Source organism: Pyxicephalus adspersus, chromosome 5, assembly GCF_032062135.1.
Source record: "Pyxicephalus adspersus chromosome 5, UCB_Pads_2.0, whole genome shotgun sequence".
Classification (NCBI taxonomy): Eukaryota; Metazoa; Chordata; class Amphibia; order Anura; family Pyxicephalidae; genus Pyxicephalus; species Pyxicephalus adspersus.
The window spans coordinates 139,445,750-139,464,618 of record NC_092862.1 but is presented as its reverse complement, the minus strand read 5'-3'; the positions used below and the strand labels follow the sequence as shown (position 1 = coordinate 139,464,618).

Sequence of the window (18,869 nt, the reverse complement as noted above, 5' to 3'; positions counted from 1 at the left end):
CTGTGAAGGCCATTTGAGTACAGAGGATGCATTTTCATGTTCAAGGAACCAGATGATTTGAGCTTTGTGACAATATGTGTCCCATCAGAAGATAGGGACACTGCAAACATAAAGGGATGGACATGGGCTTAATTTACCCTTACTAGCGGTAACCCCGAGTGTTACTCGGGGTAGAAAAAAGTTGCTAAAAGCAGTAACCCCAAGGCACACTCGGGGTATGTAAACCTATGGGAAGGTAATAGTAAATACAGCGCTTACCCGCGTCGTCCATCACTGTGATCTGCATCTTCTTTCTTCTTCCTCTGGCTTCTGCATCCGATGAGTCACCGGGGGAATTCCCGGTGGCGTTGGTGCGTGTGTACGTTGCCGGCGGGGCGGAAAATTCAAAATCCATTTGTATTACATTCAAGACAAAATAACTGTATTGAATGCAAAACATTGGATTTATATATGTAAAATCAGTACATTGTTTTCAAGAACATTTATTTTACAGCATATATAATATTATGAGTTTAATATGTATTTTTTTTTTAATTTAAAAAAAAATAAAAAAAAAATTTTTTTTTTAAATATATAGATTTTTTAATTTATTCAATGTATTATTTTTACTTGATTTTATATTTCAAACTTTATTATACTCATACTATTTTATTATACTGTAAAATAAATTTTCATGAAAAACAATGTACCGCTTTTAGACATATAAAACCGGAAAGAAATGAACCGCTAGGGAGGGTAATAAAGCTCACCATAGACTATCATGAGTAAACTTAGGCGATCCAACAAAACAGGAATGGATTTTGTCAAGGATGGAAAACATTTTCCAAATATTAGGAATTTATTTTAACAAATTCATTCCAGGTTTGCTGGATCACACAGGTTCTTCCATGACAGTCTTTCTTATCCAGTCCCAGAGAGCTTTAAAAATCCAACCTGTTGTGGACAATGCAAGACAAAAATAAAAACATGCTGTAAAACGCATGCCGCCAATGCCTCTAGTGAAGACTCCTGATCACCTGTGAGGACTTAACCATGCTGCTCCTATTAATCCATTTAAACTTAGCTTTAGGGTGTGAAATTGTGCGATTGGCAGCTCGCAGGTGCAGATCAAACTGCAGCTATGTGCCCAGGAGCGGCAAACCAAACCGCAGGTAACCAGACTTGCATGCAGCTGCAGAAGTGGTGCAGGTTTTCAGACAACAACCCAACTTGATGCTTTTATTATTAATATTTATGTAGCACCAACATATTGCACAGCGCTGTACAAAGTCCATAGTCATGTCACTAGCTGTCATTCAAAGGAGCTCACAGTCTAATGTCCCTACCATAGTCACATGTCTTTAATATGGACTAAGGTCAGTTTGGGAGGAATCCAATTAACCTAATTGCATGTTTTTGGAATATGGGAGAAAACCCACTGGGAGAACCTGCAAACTCCATGCAGATAGTGTAGGGGCCAATATTCAAACCTGGGACTGAGCGCTGCAAAGGCCAGAGTGCTAACCACTGAGCCACCATGCTGCCAGATTTTGGGAACCGTGCCGTGGTCTGTTGCATTACATTTCAAAAAATAGATCCCAACCTCTCCCATTCACTTGAAATATGTGGCGACTGCGGTTGGGTCGGTAGCACTATACTGCAGCTCACCGCTGATCTGAAATGGCCATCAGTATCCTGTACCCAGTGATCAAACTGCAACATTGGGACCAACTGGGAGGTCTAATAGATAGATCTAATAGATATTTGTGAACATAATAATTGTGAAATCTCTAACATCATCAAGTATATGCTGACCCAGGATAATACATAGAGACAGACAGACCCTGAATTTTGCAGAGGAAGGCAATGTTGGAGAAAACTTTATATTCTCTGTATGATCTCTGTAATACCCGAAGCGTTACACTTCCAAATCACTAAGCATACATCTACTTTGTATAAATACATAAATCTGATGCTTACTTCTAATCTAATATTCAAATGATTTCAATAGGTGAATTGGTCATAGAATAGTTATGAAATTACCCAACACAGTACCCTGGTCAGGAAAGGGTTAGCAATGGAAAACCCTATTGTGTATTAATGTCCTGGACAAATCCTTCCACCGATTTCCTTTGTGGCTTCTTGATTAGAATCAATTATAAATCTCTATTATATAACATAATGGAAACTTTTCATTATGAAATAATAAATCATTCATTCATAGACTGGAAGGCGTCCAATCACTTGGGAATGCAGCTTCATCTACTTCATCCTATGTTATGAACCCACAGACATGTGCGGGCAAATCCTGTGCAAGAATTGTGTTCTTGCCAAACTTCATTTATAACCCCCAATTTCTGTAATTTCATCTCTCCGTTTTCCAGAATCAGTTTGCATTAAAGATTTTGTTTATTATGGGTTTTTTACTAAGCTTTTATTGGGCTTTTATTGGGACTCTGCCTTGCACCTAAATCTGCCCTTTTCCCAAATGAACACCATGACCCTAGGGGTTAATATATAACAATTTCAAGTATCTTCAGGCTGGTCTTGTGATGCACACAAGACTAGCCTGAGTCTTCTTCCTTATCGATTTCGGCAATGAGAGATTCTTAGTGATGCAGGGTATCTGAAGGGTAGGTCAATGATGCCCTCCATTCACAGAATGTCCTTATTCTCCCAGGTTGAATGGCGCCCAGTGTCATTTAATCCCGAAGACTGAGGACATCTAATGGAAGAAAGGAATACATGCAGGGGACAGTACCAGTGTGGAGGTTATCATTGCAGCCAGAGCTGCTTTTTTATTTTGTCCTCCCATATGATTATAAAAATAAAATTCAATAAAATACAAAATAAAATAAAATACAAAAATACAATAAAAATAAAAAACTTTAAAAAAGTTCCACAGAACTTCATCTTCTATACTTTATATTTACTAGTTAAAGATCCAATGACAAGTATGCAGTCAGTAAAATGATAAATTTAACCTTCACACTCCTTCTGGGAGGGAGACTTGCTAAATATGTGAGGATAAGGATGACAGCCCGAAACTCTGAACCTTTAAAACATCCTTGCCAGATCCTAGGCTGCTTTTTAGACTAGTAGTGATCTATCACAGTACTGGAGATGTAACTTCAGTTATCAAGCTATTCTCCAATCTCAATTCTCCCCTGAGGAAGCCTAAGGGCGAAACGCGTCGGGACTTGAGACTCCATTGAAATTTATGATGAGAATATACTTGAAACCTGTGAACTGTATATAAGTGATCACATATAAATCTTCTTTTGTGTGACAACCTATTTGATTTGTGTAAAATATAGAAGTATACTATACATCAGGGGTCGGCAAACTTTCATGGCCAATAGGCCATTTCAGGGGTGGGTAGGAGCACATTAGGTCGGACTCTGAGTCCCGACCTAATGGCTCCGCTCACTACCAGGGAACGCCCCCTGAAGTGAAATCCCTCTCCTCCGTATGCATTGCCGAGGAGAGAGATTTACATTCAGGGAGGCTTCCCTATTTACCGCGGCCGCAGAAGTATCAACGCCGGCTGCGGTAAATAGAGGAGCAACAGCAAGGAGGCAGCACTGGAGCTCCATTGGTTCTAGCTCCGGTAGTTCCTAAGACTCCCTGGCAGATCTGGACAGTAACCTGCGGCTCGGGCTCCGGCCGGCATTAGGCCGGATCAGCCAGGGGGCGTTAGGCCAGAACGAACTACCTGCTATACAATATTAAAATAATAACATTTACCTTCTAACTTGCCTCCAAAAGCCTGCCTATCCTTTCACCCTACAAAATTACTGAATAACACAGGCTAGGCTATCTAGAATACCACTAAGGATAAAAGAAATTACCCTAACTTGTTACTCACCCCTTCGCCTACACTGTACATAATGTTGTTTTAACACACATTACACTATGAGAACATGGGAATTACACAACATTGCCATGGGAAATTGTATACAGCCATTGGTTGAGTTCAAATACAAGATGCAAAGCTGCATGAAATGAGCTGCACTAAGATGCAAGGATGAAAAAAGTGAGTTTTTATTCAAAAATAACATTAAAGATTCTATCAAATTTTTTAATATTCATGTTTCTTTTTATAATATATCCTGACAGCGATCCTATATTTTCCAAACAGTTCTGACCTTTTGCATGGATGCAGCAACCCTCAAGGGCTCGAGTATGATTTACACCTGTGCAACATTTAGAATCGCAGAGCCCTGTCAACTCATTCATGTAGAATTCACTGCCCCAAACCACAAGAGTGAATAATAATGCAGGAAATGGGTATTAATGGTGGTGGAATTATGTTCCTTGATGCTCACCTTGTAATACCAACAAATATTGATAGAGAGCGCTGCTGCCCTCTGCCCATTATGAGAAAATGGGGATCGGTCATATAACCGTAACTTCTAACTGTGGTTTGAGGCATTGTAAGATACGTTTTCTGTAGTTGCAAGCCATATTTGAAAAGAGAAGACTATGGTGGCATTATAAATGGCGGGGTTATAGTGGACTGGGTGCTTTATTTTCCTTTGAATTATTTTTTTTAGAAAATTTTGAAACAAGGAACTTACAAATGTGGGCGCTATATTTTAATTGATGTTTGGAGTTCTTAAGTATTGCAAGTATTATGTAACACATATTATCTGTTTTTATTGCAGGAATGTATCTGGTCTCCAAGTATATTCGGAAGAAAACAGACAGCGTGGTTATATTTTCTGGCGAAGGTTCTGACGAGCTCACCCAGGGATACATCTACTTCCACAAGGTTAATACATTTCCTTTTTTCTCAGCTGAATTCTGATTCTTGTGGGAAGATGATGAATGCATTTACGGAATTTCTGTAATTGTTCCCGACCGGAAAACATTGCGACCCAGAGACGGGCCACTAATGTACTTGTGAGGGTCAGTCTCATTCCAAGAGAAAACAAAACCCGGATGGCAAAACCTTAATCAGCCTTGTTTATGTAGAATGTGCATTTTAAGTAGCAGAATCAGCAAAAGACGATTAGATTCAGATATACAATATGAAATTGTAATATCTTAGCTGCAAAATTCAATTACCTCTATACTACATCACAAGGGCCATGCAACAGCTCAGTGATAAAAACTTTACAAGAGAAAAAAGGGAAATACATTTCAGTGGAAATACTGAACAGAAATGAAAAAAATCATTATAGTGATTTATCACTTTCCATTTTGCAAAAATCATTCTTCAAATTTGCTTTTTATGTCAGTGTCTATTGGGTTTCATCTTCCTGATGTTTTTCTTGCTTGGCAATAATTGCAGCTTTTAAAGGTACCCAGTGCTAGGGAAATAAAGAGCTAAGTTCTCATTTCTGTAAATCCTGAACCCATCAGGAATTCTGACTTTACTCTTGTAAAGTTGAAGATGAGCTGAGAGTGATATAACTACATTGCATTATTTTAATTCATATGCAGAATCAATTGGCAGTCTTCTCATACAGCTGCTAGGTCACTGGGCTGGTGGCTTTCCCTTACAGATTTTAGGTTATCTTGAAGTTTAGATGGTGCTCACACTGGGCTAGTGGTCTTCCCTTACAGTTTTTAGGTCATATTGACGTTTAGATGGCATGCACACTGGGTTGGTGGTCTTCCTTTACAAGTTGTAGGCCATCTAGATGTTTAGATGATGCTCACACTCAGCTAGTGGTCTTCCCTTACAGTTTTTAGGTCATACTGACGTTTAGATGGCATGCACACTGGGTTGGTGGTCTTTCTTTACAACTTGTAGGCCATCTAGATGTTTAGATGATGCTCACACTGGGCTAGTGGTCTTCCCTTACAGTTTTTAGGTCATATTGAAGTTTAGATGGCATGCACACTGGGTTGGTGGTCTTCCTTTACAACTTGTAGGCCATCTAGATGTTTAGATGATGCTCACACAAAGCTGGTGGTCTTCCCTTGGTGTTTTTAGGTTGAAGTTTAAGTGGTGCTCACACTGGGCTGGTAGTCTTCCCTTGCAACTTTTAGGCCATCTTATAGTTTAGATGGTGCTGACACTAGGCTGGTGGTCTTCCTATAAAGCTGCCAGGTCTTTTTGAGATTTAGATGAAACTTACACTTGGATGGTGAGCTTCCAGGTCACCATGAAATTTACATGGAGCTCATACTGGGCAGTCTTCAATTACATCTGGTAGGTTTTTCTGCCTTCCTGAAATACAGATGAATTGACAACTGGGCTTGTGGTCATCTCATATACCTAGTAGGTCTTTGTAAAATTTTAAATTGAGTTCACTTTAGGCTGGTGGCTTTTTCATACAACTGGTATGAGTTTGAAATGGAGGTCCATCAGATAAGTTGATCTTTCCAACCAGCTTCTATATAGTTCAGGGATGTAAATAAAACATACACTGGGTGGTCATCTTCCCATATAGCTGGTAGGTTTTCCTGAGATCTAGACAGAACAACAACTGGGTTGGTGCGCTACCCATTTTAACTGCAGGTCATTCTAAGATTTAGATGGATCTCATACTCTTTCAATGAGCTAGTAGGTTACATTGAGATTCAGATGAAGCTCCCAATGGATGATGGTCCTCCCATACAACTGTTTGATGTTCCTCAAATTTAGGTTTCATATTGGGGGGATCTTTACACTGGGTAGTGGTTTTCCATGGAGCTGTCCCCTAAATTTTTATGATGCTCAGATAAGGTTGGTGGTTTTACATGCAGTAGGCTGGGTATTTCAACAAAGTAATGCACAACAATGGTTATCCCATAGGCACCGTCTACAGAAGAGGCAGCAGAGGACAGTGAGCGCTTGTTACGGGAACTCTATTTGTTTGATGTTCTACGTGCTGACCGGACAACAGCTGCACATGGGTTAGTAAGTTGTCATGAAAAGTCATCCAGACTGGCAGAATACAATCAGATCAGTATTGTTATGTAGATCACATAAACATGGCATAAACTATATTTACCTATTGTATTGACTTTTGTTCCATTTGTGACCTCCAGCCTAGAACTCAGAGTGCCTTTCCTGGATCATAGATTTACAGCCTACTATTTGTCTCTGCCTCCTGAACTCCGAAAGCCTAAGGTAACCAAATACTTAAACTCATGTTTTTTATGACAGAATTGTGTCCAGTTGGGACCAGAACCTGATCTTCCATTGGATACTGATAGGCACATTGTCTAAAACTTTTGAAAATGTTTAGAATGTATAAAAGAGATTAAAATACTGAATATATAAATATTATTTTGGTATTAAGATCAACACACAAATACAACAAAACTCCAGGAGATGTCACTCCATGGCTGATGATTCCCACCACCTAGCACATGTGCCAAAGTCCATCACCTAAATTCACCCAAAAACCAAGGGGCAACTACAATTGCCTTTATGAAAGCAAAAATAAAACGAAAATCCACTTTTCTTTGGGGTTGGGCTTTAACTGGATCAAAGTATTTTCTCTTTGTCTTTACAGAATGGAATAGAAAAATACCTTCTTAGAGAAGCCTTCGAGGACTCAAATCTCATTCCTAAAGACATCCTGTGGCGACCAAAAGAAGCCTTCAGTGACGGACTGACATCCATCAAGAAGTCCTGGTTTAATATCCTGCAGGATCACATAGAACATCAGGTACTGCTATCACAATATTCACATGAAGCTGAGCCCTGGAATTAACAAATATTATCTAAATACCAGATATAAAACCCTATAGACATAGTTGATCCAGAGGAAGGCAAAAAAATCCCTGGTAAAATTTGCATCATCAGGGGAAAAAAAAAGTTCCTTTCTGATCCCGTAAGGCAATCAGATGTTCCATGGATCAACAATGTCTGTTATCTTTTTATTAAACCCTTAATCCCCAGTTATATTCTGTGCTTCTAGAAATCATCCAGATTTTTCCTAAAGCAATCTATAGTAGTTGCTGTAACTTCTTCCTGAGGGAGCCGATTCCACATTTTCACAGACCTTACAGTGAAGAATCCCTTCCTTATCCGGAGATTAAACTTCTTTTCCTCTAGACGCAAAGAGCGCCCCCCTGTGCTTTGTAATGATCTTACAGTGAATAATTGGGAAGAGAGTTCTCTATATGGACCATTTATATATTTATACAGGGTGATCATATCCTTATACGTCTCTTCTCAGGGGAGAATAGATTCAGTTCAGCTAATCTCTCCTCATAGCGGAGCTCCTCCATTCCTTTTATTAGTTTAGTTGCCCTTCTCTGCACTCTCTCCAATTCCACAATGTCCTTTTTGTAAACTGGTGCCCAAAACTGGACTGCATATTCCAGATGTGGTGTGACCAATGCTTTGTACAGGGGCAGGATAATGTCTCCATCTCTGCAGTCTATTCCTCTTTTAATACAAGAAAATATTTTGCTAGCTTCAATTAAAACAGAAGTGAACCCTGGGGATTCTCACCTGTCCCTGTTCTGTCATGGGTGCCGCCATCTTCCTTTCCTCATCCTGATCCAGCTTGTGGGAGCTCATTCGGTCCTGACGACCAGGAGCCAGGATTGCTGACTATCCCTAGCAAAAAACAGCTCAACTAATTTTGACAAATGGACTGGTAAGAATACAAATTTCAGAAGGGCCTGTCCCTGTCTGCAATAAACACCTACATGATGCCAAATGTTTAAAGTGGAACTTTAGTCCTACTTTAATAAATCTGGACAATCAAGGCACTAATATCTGCCCTAAAATCTGATTGCTTTTACAAAAGTGGCAAAGACCGCTTTCCACGTAACAAAACCCAGCTCTGACCACAAGGAGGAGACGTTGCACTGATTTTTGTGCCGCGTTAGTAGGTCAGACTCGGCAGTAAATAAACTTTCTGCCATTATGGAAGTTACAGTAATTTGCAGCCTGAACATCACGGATACAATGACTCAGAGCTGCGTGTCTGTCACTGTAAGATGTCCAGAAAATAAGCCCTTAAATTTGTTTTTTTTTCAGAAAAGGTCGCCTGGTGGTGTCCTTGCAGATGATTGTGATACATTACACAAAGAGATGACAATTTCACATTTTGTCATTTTATCCACTCTGCTCCATCAGTTCATCATTATCATGCAGAGTCCTGCCTAGATATGTAAGGAAGTTTATGTTTCATGCTTAGGTCATCATCAAGAAAAATGTCTCTGCTGGAACAATCCGTCCAGCATGTGGGATTCACCAACCCTGGCTGAACAACAAGTCACAGCATGCCAGTTACAGCCTACACATATATACTTGTCCACTTTGATAAATCAATTTCAATTGGATCTGGAGGCAAATATGGTAAAGCATTCTTCATTATGTGTTTGTTAAAGCCCAACTGAACCTAAAATCAGCTAAATACAATCCAGATGTATGGAAATGTATCGAAAACAAGGTTCTTAATTATTAAGTAGCAATCTGTAGAGAACATATTTGTTACAATGAGCCTGATTTATTAGCTCTCAAGGCTGGAGAGGATACACTTTCATCAGTGAAGCTGGGTCATGCAGCAAACCTGGAATGAATTTCTCAAAAGTCATTTGCTATTTGTTAACTTATGTTTTCAATCCTGGACCAGATCCATTTCTGGTTTGCTGGATCACCCAAATTCACTGATGATAGTGTATCTTCTCCAGCCTTGGAGAGCTTTAATAAATCAGGGTCAATGTATCTCCCAATGGAGACAGCGAGGTGACCAACAGACACAGGAACTATTGCTGTGTCCTAACATAGTCATCACTATGAATTGTTATAGTGATCACCGGATCAGGAGCCAGGTAACAAGGCAATGTTAGGACAGCTTCATCTTGGGTACATGCACACACTTTTGCTCCCAGCCTTACAGAGGCATTAAAAATTAATGATGGGTCAGAAATTCCTATATCCTAATTCAGTGTTTCCCAACTTTTTTTTTAACCTGAAGGAACCCTTAAAATAATTTTCAGGGAACCCCTACTATAATTACAATATCCACAGCTCACAGTACAATACTGACAGGGTCAGTGGGAAGAATTCCTCTTACATTGCTGGCCATTGGGAAGAATGTCACCCAAAAAATATTGTTGGTGTCACTTAGTCTGACCTGAGAGGTACTAATTCCTCATTGCTCAAGGAACCTCTGGAGGAACCCTGGTTTATTAACATTGTCCTAACGCATTGGCCGTTTCATTAGTTGTTTCATGGCCGCGATATCTTGCACTGATTTTCCACTTTATTTCTCTGTTCTGCAGCTGAGTTTAAGGCTAAGAGATTCCCAGATGGCTCCTGGCAGCTAGCACCTTATAGCAGATACACACAGTATTTATATAGCGCCAACATATTACGCAGCACTGTACAAAGTCCATAGTCATGTCACTAGCTGTCCTTCAAAGCTCACAATCTAATGTCCCTACCATAGTCATATGTCATTAATACAGTCTAAGGTCAATTTTAGGGGGAAGCCAATTAACCAAACTGCAAGTGTCCTGGCTAAGATTCAAACCTGGGACCCAGCGCTGCAAAGGCCAGAGTGCCCACCTCCGAGGTGCTGTGCTGCCCTACACTTTATAAGCCATACATCAACCCCAACCGCTATGTCAGTTCCTAATTATTCAGGGCTTTAATAGCAGGGAGAACTCAACAGCTCACTGCTGCCCCCAATCATACCCTAAGTAGCATTGCAACTGCACAGCTCGGGGTATGAAGAAGCAGAAACCACACTGCAACCTCCCTGCCCAACTAAATGTATCCCAACACGTTAGAGTGGGGCAAATTAGCAATCTTTGGGCAATTTTGATGGCACCCTCTGCTGGTGGTTCACTTCTATGCCCAGGTCTATAAAGCTTTGTGCACTGCAATCTTATAATTTGACAAACCATTATTAAATCTTCAGCCTTTCAACACAACTTTTATTTTCACAAATCTCCAGGGGAAACAGTGAATACCCAATTCTATTAAAAATCAATTAGGTTGTCTGAAAGTTAGAATTTATTTTAAACAGATTGAAAGTTTAAATGTAAAAATTGAAGTTATGTTTTAGTATGATAAATGATATTGTGTGTCGTTTATCATTACAAAGGAAAGATTAAAATAATAATTAGTAGAAATGTCTGAAATCTTTCTTTGTTATTCCACAATGCTCTATCTAGTAGAAATCAGGCTGACAGTGGGAGGGGCTGCGCTGTGAGCCAATCAGGCTTTGGCATTGCAATATATTGTCAGTCTAACACTGCAGTGCAGAGGGTGTATATATATATATATATATATATATATATATATATACATAAAAAAAAATATATATATATATATATATATTTAATTGCAGCATAAGAGCATATGTGCGGGGTCATGGCGGGCAGAAAGGGGCCTAATACAGTGTAAATGAGCTTTATGAGAATCTCTAAAGTGTTGAGAATTCACTTTATGGGTTTTATGTTGATCATTTACCCCATCCATGAATAGAATGGGGTAAATGATCACTACATTTAAAAAAGGTGTAAGCTATATTTTAAAAGTGGGGATCAGGGTCTTCATTGTGGCTGTGGCTTTAGAAATCCTCCCCATCTTATCTAAAAAGTTTGTTTGCAATTGTGTTATGTTTTTTGGTCTTTAGAAAAATTCAATACCTATAGAAATCTCCATGGGGGTCTGACACTCCCTGCTGAATCAGACACAGAACTATCCAATCAGTAGGGAGAATACACCTTGTTAAGTGCAGCGTTATACGACTAGTTTTGCAGGGAGGGTATCAGATCTCTGCAGAGAGACCACAGTTTCCACATACAAAGTAAGGGAGCCTTTTCTAAAGCAGTTAGCAGATTTATTACGACAGTGGGAGCTTTAAAGATATATATATATTTAAATAGCTTGGGGGTATATTTATAATTTATTTGCCTGTTGACTTTTCATTGGCCGCATTTTTTTCATTGATACAGCATTTACTATTGTGACTGCTCTTCTTGAGATTGACCACTAGGTGGCAGAATTAGTTCCCATATTATTATGCATTGAAGAGAGCACTGCAGGGGGATCCAAATGGCACTAAACAAAAAAGCGGCCAGATTGACGGGGGCAGAATTTATAAATTCTGCTTTGCATATCTTTTGTGATGCTCAAAGAATGTATTTAGCTAATTTAAACTAAAAGTTCATTTGAGATTAATGGCCAACACAAAGGGCTGCTTATTTGTTCTTGGAGAAAGAACAAAGCCCCAGGTGGGCATTACCTGTGTGTTAATATTAAAGTCAGGAGGTAGGCAGTGGCATAGATCATCCTGAGGTTCTAAATGTTGCTGTCACGCTCCCATTCTGCATAGCACAGCAGATGATCATAATATAACTCCAATTCCCTTCTTCCAAAGAACATTTAATTCCCCTGTTTTTATTCATCTAAATCTTTCACTGACCACATCATTTATAAATCATTTCACAAATGTATGTTCCACTTTAAGCATTCTAGCCATATTTCTTCTGGAAGCCAATTAATTCTCCTCTTGGCCAGGTTGTTCCCGTAGGATTGGCCCATCATGATTACCGTGCGAGCATTCTGGGGAAAACGAGGTCATTCTCATTGTTTGCTGAATTCTTTATCTACAGGTCGATGACATTATGCTGGAAAAGGCTTCTGAAATTTATTCCTTTAATCCACCCAAGACAAAAGAAGGCTACTTCTACCGGCAGATCTTCGAGAAGTATTACCCGGGGCGTGGCAACTGGCTGACCCATTACTGGATGCCCCGTTGGATTCACGCCACCGACCCCTCCGCCCGCACTCTCACGCATTACAAGTCGGCTATCAATGCCTAAACTCTATTCTTCTTCCGAGATAAAGAAATAATTAGTTTGACTCCCTTCACCGAACATTTGTGTTTTAGAGTACGGCGAGCGCCAACGATGGCATGCAGACCGGTGGAATAAAAGATGGACCTAAGGCCCTTGTTTGTATTCAATCCCATTTTATTCTGACTTTCAATAAATTGATGTTTACCACCAACCACCTGATTGACAGATTCTGGTATCGCAGACAATTTTGCAGCTTCTGTCTAGAGGTTTCCTGAATATAAACTGTTCAGCTTTTTGTAAAATTGTGGCGGATTATTCTTATCTTTAACAAATAAAATAAAAAAAAAATAAAATACAATGAGGTTGACTTACTAAAGGAATTTAGGCTGTTTACATAGCAAAGTGAATCATCACTGATTCGTTGTTGACATTATACTCAATTATAAACAGTGTGAATCAACTTTTACTCACGATACATTTTTCCAATTGAGGTAGACACTAGGGATGAGCGAGTGAATTCGGCCGTTCTCGCTTACTGAAATTGTAAGTGAGAATGGCTGCTGTAAGTTTGCTGATCGAGCTCATATTAAAAAAAAAAAAAAAAAAAAAAACAAAAAAGATTGAGAGCTGTGCTGATCAATGAATGCAGCCGTGGCTGCATTCATTGATCAGCTCATTGTGCGATCCCCGGCACTAGAAGTTAAATGGGGACAAGTCTCCCCATTCAAAACCTCTAGTGCTCTCTGATTTCCTGAGGACTTTTGAATGGGGAGACTTGTCCCCATTTAACCTCTAGTGCCGCGGATCGCACACAGGATTCCCAGGGCTGCATGAACGTGAAACGCATCGGGTGAGACCTTAATTACACTATTTGACAAAACTATGGCTGAAATGGCATAGACATTTTATACTCAATGCGTTGTGTAAATATATTTTAGTGGATAAAATAAAGTATTTTAAGTAACGTTAGAATTCCCCTTGCCTTAAAAAGCCACTGTTTTTCTTTCCTTCTGTGTATCAATTGCCCACATTTATGGATGTTTTACCCCTTTTCATGTTGGGAGAATCCGGCAGCTTTATCTTTGTAACAGTTCTTATGTCTGCTAAGTGTCTATTATGTCTGCTAAGTAGTGGCATGACTGAGTTTTTTTTGGGGTAAGAACATGTTCTGTTATTTAGTTTGGGGGATGGAGGGGGTAGGGATATTACAGCCCACCGTTTTAGGGAACTGGCACACCAAGATGCTATCTCAGTATGCACAGAATTACTCTTCAGCTAAGAAAATTGCTACTTGCCTACGGAATGGATCTTTGCCTCTGAAAATGCCCCTTTCCTGGGACTACTACAACAGATAATAGCTTTTTGTCTTAAAGAAAGGCCCCTTGCCCCATGTAATGGCCATTTGTCTCATAGAATGGCTCCTCGACATACAGAATTGTGCCTTCATTAAAAAAATGGGCCTTTGCCACTTGGAATGGACTTTTATTGCATTAAAGAGCTTTTGCTTTAAAAAGGCCTCTTGCCCCATGTAATGGCCCATTACCTCACAGTAAGCCACTTGGCTCCAAGAATGGAACGCTCCTTCCTAACAAAATATCTCCTTGCAGAATGGCACTTTTTCTTAACCAAATGACCCCTTGACATACAGAGTGGTTAATTGACATAACAAATGGTTCTTGCCCCAAAAAATTGACCCATGCTTCACAGAATGGACCATATAGAATGGCCATTAGCCTTAAGAAAGGCCCCATATAATGGCCCATTTCTTACCAGTAGGCCACTTGGGTCTCAGAACTCTATTCTTTTATATACAATGTTTCCTTGACCTATAAAATTGTTCCTTGCCCCATACCTCACAGTAAACCCCTTGCCTTTCAGAATGTCCTGTACACCCCTAGATTAACCCTTTTCCTAACACACTGGGACAAAAGATATAATAAAGCTCTCCACGACTGGAGAACATCGACTATCATGGGTAAATCTGGGTAACCCAGCAAACCTAAAATGGATTTCTTAAAATCATTTGATTTGCCAAATGTTTCTTCCATGATAATCTATCTTCACCCATTTTAGAGAGCTTTAATAAACCGGGGCCATTGTCTGAACCCTGGGGTTTTTATCTACATTCTAAAAGCACAATTTACTGCTTGCTTCAGTCAGGAAATCATTTGGAAAAGAAAATGTATCATCCCATTATCTTGTCACATGTCAGCCATTTAGACCTTGAGGTGAAATATTCCCTTGTGGGATTTCTCCATTTACCTTGAATATATCACTGCAAACTAATGAGTATATTCCTGATTTCCTGTGACGCTTGCACTGTGCTTTCAATAACACATTACCTGCTTAGAAATATAGCCATTTTCTCATATGAGTGTATCTAGACGTCCATGTGGTACGGTGACCCCAGAAACGTTGATGCATGGCTCTATTAATGATGGATATAAATTTGCTAAATACGCAGATAGCATTTGCAGTCTTGAAGAGGAGATCCAACATTTCCGAGCAATGAGAGGGATAAAAATATTGCTGATGACCTAATACATTCGTCATCCTGATATCTCATGCCGGGGTTACTTGTTATTGAACGTATGCCTCCAACATGGAGTACCTGAGGCAGAAACCATCAATAAATATTACATATAATATATCAGATTTCCAAATCCAGATGTTCAGTACACTGGCCCACTGCAGAGAGAAACACATGAAACGTGAATATGAATATTTGCTCTACTTCACCATTCCTCAGGGGTGGTCCTACTAGAAGAAGAATCCTTGGCACCAATGAAATGTAGTGTTACTCTATGACTGTACTGAAGCAAGAATGAAGAAAGAAGAAGTCAGCAACTACAGCCTCCATCGTACTTAATGAGTTATTAACACATCAACAATGAGGGATAGGTTAGAAGTCTACGATGTTAAGCGATACTGTTTTTGCAAGTTAAATCCTTCGCTTGGAACTAACATACTAAAGAAAAAATGGTCAACCAAAGAAGCTGGACCTCTTTTTAGCTTGTCCAAATTTGGGATCTCAACGTGCCCTCACTTAGTTTCACGCATGATTGTCCCCACAGGTATTTAAAGAAGGGCATAGGAGGGATTTAATTAAACTAAACTAATTAAACCCATATTTTAGGAACAGGAGGAAGGAATACAATATTAAAGTATAAAACACATGATTTATTTTTATTTTGACTTTTGCAATGCTTTAACAATTACTACAGCTTAACAAATAATAATTTTACACCTTATCGGTATCTTTGTTTGTATCAGTCATTTGCAACCCCTATTTAATGTACAGTGCTGTGTAATATGTTGGCGCTATATTATTATTGTTTATTAATAATAATAATAATAATAATAGTAATAATAATAATATTATATTATCAGAGAACTCTGGAAGTTCTTCCTGCAGTTGGCGGAGCTCTGAACCAGGGAACACATTTGCATTGTTGCCGCAGCAATTTGAAAAACCAAGCCAATAATCCACAGCAGATCCATGCTAGAGACCCTCATCAGTCCCTCTGTCTCTTGTGAGAGGGTTTGTAAAGTTTCCATCTCAGACTGAAGTGCACTTTTAATTACTCTCAGAGTACTTGAAATTCCACTCCTCTGCCTGCAACTTTATAATACCCGGAAAGGACGCAATACAAAGAAAGTGGATTAAATCATCTGATGGAATGAGGGAGAATAAGAAGATTCATTTATCGGAGATTGAATAGAAACCTTTTCAGGTTTACAGGAACAAAGTGACACGGTAACAAAGACACCTGACAGCGGGGCCCAATCTGCTCTTAATGATTGCTACTTATCTAACGTGGGGGCAATTTACCATCAAATTGTACTATGCGTGCTCAGTTAATGATGCGAGTGACAGGTCGGAGGATTCAATGGGAATCTCAATGGTGCGTTGAGAAGTAGCTGGTTAAGTAATATAGATCTGTGGCTAACAAAGATATTTATATAAGATATAAGTTGTACATTTAGATTGTTAGCTCTTGGGGGTATTTAGGCTTTGAAAATTTCAGTTTATTTAATATGATACTTTAATTTACTTTACAAGTCTGCATGAAATAATCCAGACAGAGGAACTGTATTTACTTCCTAATAGATTGTATGAATGATTCCCGTACAGTTCAGGAACAACAACAGATAACAGCAAAACACAGGTGTGGCTTTATTTGTTAAACATTTTATAAAAGATCCTCAGGGGTGTGGCCTAGTGTTGCAGGTGTGGTGTGGGAACATGAGTCATTGCTTTAATCTGTACAAAGGTCTTATAAGAAGATGACACGTAAACACAAAGCAGATGCAGAGGAAAAGGAAGAGCAGAGTGCCAGGACCAGATTTACCTTCTGTGCCTCTTTTGTGGAATTTAGGATGAATTGCTCCACAGCGGCAGAGGGTGTTTTAATGCTAATTTACTGCTTGCTATGACTATGCAAATATCGGTATGTCCATAACGTTACAATCGTTTTGCTTTAATTGCCCTTTTTCTATTGGCTCTCAGTTTTACTTTCCCCTTGTGGTATGATTATGGCAATACATGTAGATTTCATCCCTGCACATACAAGAAAATTGATCTTCCAAAAATGCAATCAGCTCCTAAGTTCAGTTGTGGGCTGACACACAGTTTTATTGCTGTGCCTTTGGGGCCCCCGTAATATTTTTCTAGGGCCCCATTTTTCTGCAACCATCTCTGAATGGCAGTGAACTGCTTTGGGGTCAAAGGCTCCACTTTATGGATTAAATCATTGATCCGTGGCAAACTTCTGACCACCATGTGCGGTGAATTGTGATTTGCAGTTGATGATGCGTTCATCAAACAGCTTCTGTCCAGTAACTGCACTGCCAATCTACAATATGCCGCTTGCTACACCCGCTCTCATTACTTGTTTATCATCCTAAAACTCACAGACACCTTGTAGGCAGCAATACTGACAGGAAGATTATTATTTAAAGCTGCAGAGGAGTCAAAATAAAAATAGCTGATGGAAAAATAGGAATAAGAGGGAGTACAAAGGATACAATGTTCTGAGATATTGATACATTTGTTTACCAGAAGTTCTTTCTGCCTAAAGTCGAACTTTTATTAAAATAAAAATATTCCACTTACCTTTACTTCTGCATAGCCCTTGGTCCCTCCACATGTGGCCTCGATTTTCCCCGCACCATCCTAAATTCTTTCTTTGTCTCAGTGCGGAGGAAGCATCGGGCACCATTACTGTCCACTTACTTCTTCTGCCCATGTCACCTGATCTTGCACTTCAGAGGGGGAAAGCCCCTTCTGCGCATGTCTGAGATCGAGCATGCGCAGAGGAAACAGCCCAAAGCCTCCTGGGATACGTGATGTAAGGATCTCAGGAGGCTCTGTCTTCCCATTTAATGTTTACCGCCACAGCGGTACAAACAGTAGAGGAGGGGCCTCCCCTTTTTTTTTTAGAAAACAAAATCTACTCTTTTTAATTATTATTTTTATTGTTATTATTAATAAAATAATTTCCTCGAACTTCTGATGGTTCTGTGAAATTTTGGCAAACTGGTTTTGCGAAACCATTGGAAGATCGAGGAGGATTCATTGAGGATTCACAGGATTCCCTGGGAATCCTCCTGTTTGTAATCCCCGGGGCACTAGAGGTTATTTAACCTCTAGTGCCCCAAGATCGAAGTGGAATCTCAGAGCTGCAATCGTTCTTGCAGCCCTGGGAATCCTGTTTGCGATCCCTGGCACTAGAGGTTAAATGGGGACAAGTATCCCCATTTAAAACCTCTAGTGCTCCCTGATTGGCTGGGGAAAGCTTTCCTGTCAATCAGGGGCACTAGAGGATTTGAATGGGGAAACTTGTTCCCCTTTAATCTCTAGTGCTGGGGATCCCACACTGAGCTGATCAATGAATGCAGCCGGCGCTGCATTCATTGATCATCGCAGCCCGCAACCTTTTTTTTTTTTTTTTTAAATTCGAGCTCGATCGGCTAATTTACACCGGCCATTCTTGCTTACAGTTTGGTAAGCGAGAATGGGTGAATTCGCCGCAAGATCGAGTTTTAAAAACTCGCTCGCTCATCCCTACCACTGACTGTCACCAGCTGTCAAATGTGCAGCAGCCGGTTGTTCAAGACAAGACACGGGCGAGGCGCCAGCCATTGGAAAACTTGAACCCAAAAGCAGAACTGCG

The 18,869-nt window shown here is 39.8% G+C and overlaps 1 protein-coding gene across 1 annotated transcript in view; it reads left to right on the top strand.

The window, feature by feature from the left end:
• ASNS (asparagine synthetase (glutamine-hydrolyzing)) overlaps positions 1-13,051 on the top strand; it is a 33,951-nt gene extending 20,900 nt beyond the window's left edge. Inside the window, exons 8-12 of the mRNA XM_072412927.1 lie at positions 4,647-4,753; positions 6,728-6,828; positions 6,964-7,045; positions 7,434-7,589; positions 12,508-13,051. Coding sequence (XP_072269028.1) covers positions 4,647-4,753; positions 6,728-6,828; positions 6,964-7,045; positions 7,434-7,589; positions 12,508-12,717 — 656 coding nt within the window. The 3' untranslated portion in view covers positions 12,718-13,051. The remainder of the gene's footprint in view (positions 1-4,646; positions 4,754-6,727; positions 6,829-6,963; positions 7,046-7,433; positions 7,590-12,507) is intronic.
• The last annotated feature ends 5,818 nt before the right edge of the window (positions 13,052-18,869 follow it).